Source organism: Miniopterus schreibersii (genome assembly GCF_964146895.1).
Source record: "Miniopterus schreibersii genome assembly, chromosome: 1".
NCBI lineage: Eukaryota > Metazoa > Chordata > Mammalia > Chiroptera > Miniopteridae > Miniopterus > Miniopterus schreibersii.
In genome coordinates, this window is record NC_138101.1 from 193791239 (window position 1) to 193799762 (window position 8524).

Genomic DNA, 8524 nt, shown 5'->3' on the forward strand with positions numbered 1-8524 from the left:
GAAGAAATCAAGGCTCAGGGGTTGAGTAACTTGCCCAAGGTCACGCGGTTAGGAAATGGCAAAGCCGGGATTGATACCCAGCTTGGTCTGTCTCTGTAGGACCCGAGACATTGCTCTGATGTAACTGTGGCCCAACCCTTAGGAAGCCTCCATTCAGGGATAAGAGAAGGTAGTAGAGGGAGTGTGGGAGAGTCGGAAGAATTTAGAAGGAGGGTGTGTTCCAGCCCCCTCTCCAAATACACACACAAGTAGAAAACATTGGCCCAAGCTGAGGTTTGCCAACTGTGGGCCAACAGGAGCCTTGGACATTTGCTGAAGATGCCAAGTCCTGAAGCAAAAGGAGGACCCAGTGGAAGACCCTAGTTGTTGCTAGAGAAGGTCTGGGCTGGGGAGGGCCCATCCCCTGAGGGCAGCTGGCGGGTGTCACTGGAGTCAGAGGCTTGGGCCAGGGCCTCGCCCTGCCATCGGACAGGTCTAAAGTCTGCAGGGCTCATGCTGATCAAAGCAGGGATTTGCCTGGCAGCACCTTCTGCTCCAGCCCACATTTTGGAAGAAGTTTTGGGGTTCATAGTTTGTAGTTTTCTGGTAAAAAGGCCTTTTATATTTATTTCTGTGCCTGAACCCAATGCTTGCACTCTCTCCTGCCAGGTCCTCGGCATCCACCTAAACAAGTGGAGACTGGACTGGAAGCTGGGCGTCTACGTGCTGGTTCTCTACGCCATCTTCTTGTGCTTTTCCATTATGATAGAGTTTAACGTCTTCACCTTTGTCAACTTGCCGATGTGCCGAGAAGATGATTAAAGCTGAGCCGCTGCCCCCCTGGGAGCTGTCCTGGACACTGACGCTAGGGTCCTCCCCTCTCCCCCCCCATGAGTCTCCTGCACCGGCAGCCACCAGCCACCAGCCACTGTCTGGTCTTTCTTACACTGGAAGGAAGAGCCAGCGTGGTCTTTGGTCATAGGCCAGGCTGCTGGGCATCCACCTCCTCTTTGGAGTTCTGCCCCCCAAAAAGGCAAGATTTGGGGGCCGCTATTTGAGCAGCTTCTCAGACCTGAGCTGCCAGTCACAGGGATGTGGCATGTGTCTCATCTCTCTCAGACACCTCGATCAGAAGGACTTCTGTGTGCAGTTTGTCTTTCTGTTTTGCGGCATCCTCAGAAATGAGGCGGTCGGTGAAGGTGAGGTTTCCTGGGGCAAGTGCAAATAGGAATGTTGTCCTCAAGTGTCTCCTCCGGGCCAGACGGGGTGAGTTCCTTCGGTGGCCTGTGCTGCAAAGAGCCGCCAACTTCTGCTGGAGCACTCACGGTTTGGAGGGGAGCACTCACAACCTGCTGGGGGTGCGGGGCCATGACGGCAGACATCCCACCCCTTTTTCTGCACAAATTGGAAGAATGGAAACAGTTTTTCAGGTTTTTTGGGTTCGTTTGTGTGTTTTTTATAGCGGAAGAGAGAAAACAAGAACACAGTACTCTTATTTTCATTGATGCATTCAGAGAATGAGCAATGAAATATTAAAAATAAAATGTCCTATAGATCATCATACTTGAAAAATAGTCCATACACAAGGACCATGATGAGGCCCAAGAGGTGACACTCACAGAAAACAAATGCTGTGTGCATCGTGTTGCGGGGACGCTGAGACGCTTGGTTTGGAACTTGGGAGAGAGCGAGAGACTAACATCGAAACGGTGCTAATTCAGAGGCGGCGGCGATCGTAGTTCACAGCCATGCATTCCAGACCTTCCGTGTGGCACGACACACTGTCCCTTTGGGTTGGTCGTTTCTTTGTTAATGCTCTACTCTCAGAACCATCCTGTTGAAAGACCCAATTGTTTATATGCCCAACAAATTTCATAGCCTGCTGAACTGGAATGGGTGTGCCAGCGGTAACGGTTAATGGCATGAAGAGAGATTTCCTGGAACCGGAACTTGGAATGTTTAGAGCTCAGTTTCTTGAATCTTACAGTTCACTACACAGGCAGAGCCAAGGATGAGAGGCTGATGCAAAAATAGAAAAATATTAAACAATTCTCGACCGCTTCCTAGCTCTCCAGTATATATTAAAAAGATTTACGAACACAAACCATTTGTGGTTTCTGAAAAAGAAAGCACAATTAATTTTATATAGAGGTATTTTTATTTTTTTAATGTTTCTATCGCAAAAGTCTATCAGATCCGATGCACTTTTAACATTGAGCTATTTTGCACGTAAGACTGTGTGGGAATTGCCCGTGATGGTGAGAGGAAAGGAGGTTTTTAGCGATTCACCAGTAATCAGTCATTGGTGATGCGTTGAATTGCAATAGCTGATTCCTTCCTGAGACACAGAGATCGTGGCGGAGGTGGGATTTTGTGCTGTGCTCTTTAAGGCCTCCTGAAGTCCAGAAGGAAGAAGTGTTCAAGCTTGTGTCCTTGAAGTTAGCGTGAGCCTAAGACAGGCCAGAACGCCATCTCCAGGCTTCTGCCCTGAGTTTACATCAGTGTTAGCAGTTACACCACGTGAAGACTTATTTTTGTTACTTTACCTAGAGATGGGGCTCAGTGGTCTTCAAGTTGAGGACAAAGGTGATTTTCTTAAGAAATTAGCTAAGTGGGAGGCCAGGGAGGCCGTAGGTCATCATTATAAACTTAAGATGCAAGGGTTTCTCAGCCCTCGGGACACACTGTCCTCTTAGCATAGCTGGCCTGGTCCTCTCTGTCTTACAGACTCATTGGGTTTCAAAGCACGTCTGTCTCTATCTTTAGTCTCAAACCCCCTATGATGTAAGTAGGGATTATGCTCCCTTTTAACAGAAAATTTAGTCCTGAAGATATCAGGTGACCCTAGGTCAATGGCCAGTAAGAAGCAGAGTGGGGCCTGAGCTCCAGATTATCACCCATCTTGGCTCAGCCAGCCCAGGGGGGTGGCCATCCTTGGGGGAGGGAGGTGCAGGTGTGGGTGTGTTTTTGCCCTGTGGTTGGTTTTTATTACTTGAGTGAAAACTTCATCAGATATTTACTTGACTCCCGAGTGCCGCAACTCGTCTATCCTAACATCTGTCCCTATCCGATGTCCCTACACTTTTCCCGATAAAGACCCAAAAATACTTTTAGCGTCAAGGCACAGGCTGCATGGCCCCAGATGATGTCCCTGCTGGTGTCACTTGTCTGAACGCTTGTATAGTTTTCAGAGAACACATCCTAATTACCGGCCTTTTCCTCAGCAGAATCCTAAGAGATTATAAAGTAGACTGCGGTTACAGTCAGAGACTAAAACATAATGTTCTTAATATGTAGCGCACTCTGGGTTAATTCTCTTCTGACTTTAATGTGCCAATGTTACTTCCTTAAAGGATTTATGCATTTATTGTACTTAGGAAACTATATATATGCTGTAGGTGAAAATTTATTTTTAACATATTTTTCCATCACAAGTTTAAAGAATTGCTTGATTAATTAGGCCTTCATTTTACAATAATGCTTTTATCACTATGCAGAAATACTTCCTTTATTTTATCCCCAAAGCTAATTAGCACAGGGTAATTACACTGCTACAAAAAGAGGCAATTAAAAAAAATGTAACTCTTGTAATTGGGGGCAGAAAAGAAAAGTGAACTATTGCACTCAGAAAATGTCTGTAGAAGCAGGAGTTCCTTCTGATTGGAATTTACCAGCCCAAGCGTGGTCCGGGTGGAAGGTATGTGGTATCTTGAGAACCTGGCCCTGAAAGAAGGTTCTGGATCAGCTGTAGTGAGAGACCAATGGTTAAGGGGGCTGGGGGCAGGTCAGACTCATCCCACCCTCCTGTAAGCCACCATCAGCAGGCCCCTGTGCTGCATTCATGTTCGTCCATGTGCACGGACCTTGCAGCCCTGTGAGTTTTCATCAGCTCCTTCCCCCCGACCTGTAAGGGCTCTTTCTTGCTTCTGCCCGTCAAGCCCCTGCCTTTATAGACCTGAGCAGCTGATAAGGCACTAACCCTCCCGGAGTTAAACCAGGTGGGGCCTGCACATTACTATAGAGCAGTCGTGCAGACCCGACCAGAGACCCCCTCCTGGGCTGCCCCAGGCCCAGGGCCTCTTCCCTTTGATGAGGATTTGTAAGTCTCAGATTTAGCAGAAGCCAGCACTAAGGGACATCTGAGTCACAAACAAGCTGGGAACCGGGAAGGGTATGGGCCCTTCTTCCTGGGGTTTCTCCCCCCTGAGTCCTAGGGCCCTGCCTGTCCTGAAGGTGGGGTGGACAGAGGGGAGATGGACTGGAAGAGGGTGCGTTCCTTCCATCCTTCCACAGGTCTGAAATGGACTGGTGGGGTTAAGGGCCTGGGACAGTGCAGGGTCTGTTGCCATGTTTGGGGACTTGTCTGCCCTTCAGCTGGTGGTGGCACTCCTCTGAGCTGTGGCCCTCCCCCAGCCCTGACACTGAGGGACACTTAGGGCTGGGGTTGGTCCCTTCCCTTCCACCCCCACCTCTCTTTACCTTGTCACCACAATCCTCCCTGGCTGGAGAAGACTGCTGGGCTGTGAGTGTGATGGGCTCCAGCAAATGTCTGTTGCTTGAATACACAAAGAACTTGCCCGTTAGGCTGAGAATCTTCAGGAGATTGCTCCCATGTGCCGTGATTTGAATACTCCCAGTCCCTCCAATGCCCTCTGAACGTGACTTCCATGGGAACCTTCCTCCCCTGGAGGCAGTTAGCAGATGCGTGCAGGGCACTTGAGGTGGTCATGTCTTAGGAGCTTCATTGCCACGTCGTGCCCGTAGAAACTTCCAGAAATTTCTGAAAGTGCTCTCTGGGCAGTTCTTGGGTGGCAGGGAGTCATCATTCCTCACCCCAACCCCAAAGCCCCGCGCCCCTGCCCTCTCTCTATGTGGATTCACCCAGAATGTCCGGGCACCCCCACCATGTGTGAGCACTTACTCTGGCTTTTCACTCTGTGGCTGAACATGTGAGCCCCTCATGGCTCCCTCATGGCTTCTCAAAGCATGGAAAAGGGCCCTTCCAGCCCTGGGTAAATCTTCCTTGTGTTAGTCATGTGGGTCTTTCCACGGGCCCAGCCCACAAGGCAAAGGACACAGTGGGACACAGATCCTGTGGCTCACTTCGAGCCTGGCCTTTTGCCAGCCTGGCTTGTGTGGGGCCCCGTGGCTGTGCTGCAGAGAATGCTCCCCACAGGACACAGTCTGCAGGGGCACAGATTTTAAAAGGCATTTAGGTGATTGTATTTGCTGCTTAGTAAGGAAAACTAAACCGGGACTGGTTTTGCACTGAACTTCAGGCCTAGTAGCCGAGAGAAGGCCCAGCCTGTCACAGAGCTGCCCAATGTTGGGAAGCTGGTGGCTTCATGAAATCGGGAGAAGAGGCTCTCTTCTCCCGTTCGGCCACCCAGGTGGAGCTATTATTTCTGTCACAACAGGGAAGCCAGATGAGTGGTCTCAGAGCTCTTGAGATTTTATGAGGATTTAAAGAATTCTAGCTTTTCAATGACAAATGGCTCCGGGCTCCATTCATCTCTGCTAAACCCTCGCACACTGCTGGGCTGGTGGCCGGGCTTTGTGTCATACTTTGTCCGAGTGTCTCCAAGGCTTCTCATTGCCTCTTAGTGTCGGTGTCCAGCCAGCGAGGTCGGGAGCCTTCACACACCTCACAGCAGGGGCTGAGGAATCCCCGTTTCTGGTCTAGGAAAGCGTCCGTTGCCTGAACACCCTGGTACAGAACGGGGGCAACGAGAGTTGGAAATACCCCTGAGCCTAGGGGGAAGCCCTGCCTGGGCTCTGTGGCTGTTCCATTCCTTTGAAAGTACCCCTGAGCCTAGGGAAAGCCCTGCCTGGGCTGTGCGGCTATTCCGTTCCTCGGATCGATGGGCCTGGGTTGGCTGCGCCTTGGTTAAAAGCCTGATGACAAATACGGGCATAATCACACCTCTTCGCCCTGTTGCCAGAATTCAAACAGTTGCTCTTTATGCAACTTGCTGGTTGGGACTTTTCCATAGTCCAGGCCAATGAAACCCTTAATCCCGGAGAAAGTGTGTACCTTGCCCACCTCACCACTGGAAAGCAATTTGTTTGAAGCAATCAAGAGAGAGGATATGCAGCTTTCAGTTGTGAGGTTTGGTACCATCGGCCCTTGTTCATAAAGGGAGGGTCCCGGACAACAGAGCCCTCGCTGTTCCCACTCCGGATCCCCAAGGATCCAGACAGACGCGAAGTCCCCTTCAACAGTAGGAGCAAGGCCTTTCCTTCCACTGAAAATGACCAGGGTGTGAGCAAGGCAGCTCTGCTTTTCCAAATCGGATATTCTAGTGGGTTTTTTCCTGGCCACTGGGGCACCCCTGCCCTCACTTCCAGAGGTGCCCTTCCGAGCTGTACACCGCTTCCCGGAGCTTCCTCCACGTGACTTGGACCAAGCACGTTTGGAGACCCAGTGGAGAGAGCTGTGGCTGAGCTGCTGTGACCGGCGCTTGGGGAGTTTCCTCGGGGAGCTGCTCGTCTGGACAGCTGGGTGCCCAGTTCAGAGCACACGCTCCCTGGCATGGCGCCCTGTGCGTGTGCCTCCCGCCCGGCAGCTGCCGGCAGGAGTAGTTGCTGGGTGTCTGAACACAAAGAGAGCCTTGATTACCTAGAGAGGAAAGAGGGCTGCCAGCCAGATGGGCCAGGCCCAGGAGCAGAGGCAGGAGCTGCCAAAGAAAGGCGGGTGAGGAGAGGCCAGGCGCATCCCAGATGCCCGAGGGACAGGCTGGGCATGGTTTCTGCACAGCCAGGCAATCTTCCTGGGGCCCAGCCGTGATGGACCAAACAGCAGGCAGATAGAATCGGGCTCTGTGTCCAGAAAGAACCGCTAAAAAACAACCCAAACGAAGAACTTCGGGGGCTGTTACACATCACTCAAGTCCCCCACAAGACATCTGTGGCACCCTGGGCAGCATGTGTGCATCTCTGTTCACTATCTCCAACAGGCAGAGCAGGAGCAACGAGTTGAAAATTGTAAATAATAAATATATTTATCCCACTATTTATTTTTTCAATAACTGTGACCTGCACTGTGAATGCTCTGTGACATGAGACTCTTAGTTTAATACAACTGTCATTAAATTGGAATGAATTTATATTATTGGTTACTAAACACTGGCATGAGTTTATTTTTGTTGTGAAGAAAAATCTAGAGTAAATATGAACTAAATCTTTATAAGACATCTAGCAGTCAGTATTGTAATGCAATATATCAAAATCTGTACACCGTCAATAAAATAAATGAGCACAAGTTGTCTTCCCCTATATAGAGTTTCCGTTCGAGTTTTAATAGACACATACATATTTGTATTTTTTGAAAGACTCATTTACACTTGAATAATAGCCATTTGAAACCATTTATATTTGCATACTGAGAAAAAAAGTAAACCTCAAAAGGATGAGGGCTGGAGCTTTTTAAAGATAATGACTGGTAATCAATCAAACAAAGCAGAAATCACATAACTCAGCTAGTGCAAATTGGTCCAGAATTACCCAACCCTTTCCTACCTCATCAGAAGGGCCAGCTTTATGGACATGGGACCCTTGTAGTCACACAGGCCGCACACTCAGAAGGGCCCCAGGCCCAGTTGTCACCATCATGAAATTCTTGATTTTTTTTGAAAAGGGGGCTCCCCACTCTCATTTTAACACTGAGCCCTGCGACGTAGCTGGTCCTGCCGTCAGCTCTTGGGTCGTGAGAAATTGAGATTAAGGGGAGAGGTTCTGGTTAATTCCTTTATTGTACAAGTTTCCTGAACCCCAGCTGCCTTGGGTGTCGTTCCAAACTTTAATGTGCACATGAATCACCAGGGCATTTTATGAAAAAAGCAGATTCTGACTCACATTGAAAGGGATGGGGCCAAAGAGGCTGCATTTCCATCACGTTCCCAGGTGAAGCTGATGCTCCGGATTCACTCTGAGTAGCGAGAAGATCAGTCCCACTCAGAGTATGCCTTGGGCACCTGTGCAGGCTCACAAACATCCATCTGCACCCAGACGAGCATAGAAACAGAGAGAATATAAATATCTCTGGCCATACAGTGAGTAATTTTATGCCTGAATATTTTTATTGCATTTTCTAGTCATTTTTATTATACTTATAAAAATATCAGCCCACAATGAATTAGAGTTTTTAAAATATTTGGGAAACATCTTTCCCGCAGATTCTACATTAGATGAGAAGTTGTACTTTAGATGAGAATTGGTCAGAAACCCCTTTCATTAACTCTTTCCTGTTTAAGGTCAATGTACAGTGTGTGAAGGACTTTATCTTGGTAATTCCAGTCCAGTGAGCTTTGTGGGTCCTGAAGCTGTGAGGTCTTGGTTCTAAGCATCTCAATCCAGCAGACACTTGATGACTTACCAAACCAGCGAAACACAGGACGGGTATTGTCCCCATTTCACAGGTGGGAAAAATAGAGGCACAGAAGGGCATATGTGCTGTGCGCAGGGTCTCTCAGCTACCGGCTCTGAGAGCCAGCCTTAGAAACCAGGTCTCCTTCCATTTCCTGGGGCTGCCAAGACCAGACAAGTT

The 8524-nt window shown here is 49.1% G+C and overlaps 1 protein-coding gene across 2 annotated transcripts in view; it reads left to right on the forward strand.

Moving 5' to 3' along the window:
- SLC24A4 (solute carrier family 24 member 4) overlaps positions 1–3534 on the forward strand; it is a 110141-nt gene extending 106607 nt beyond the window's left edge. For both annotated transcript variants that reach the window (XM_081123957.1, XM_081123958.1), the window contains exon 17: positions 649–3534. In XM_081123957.1, coding sequence (XP_080980083.1) covers positions 649–801 — 153 coding nt within the window. In that variant the 3' untranslated portion in view covers positions 802–3534. The remainder of the gene's footprint in view (positions 1–648) is intronic.
- The last annotated feature ends 4990 nt before the right edge of the window (positions 3535–8524 follow it).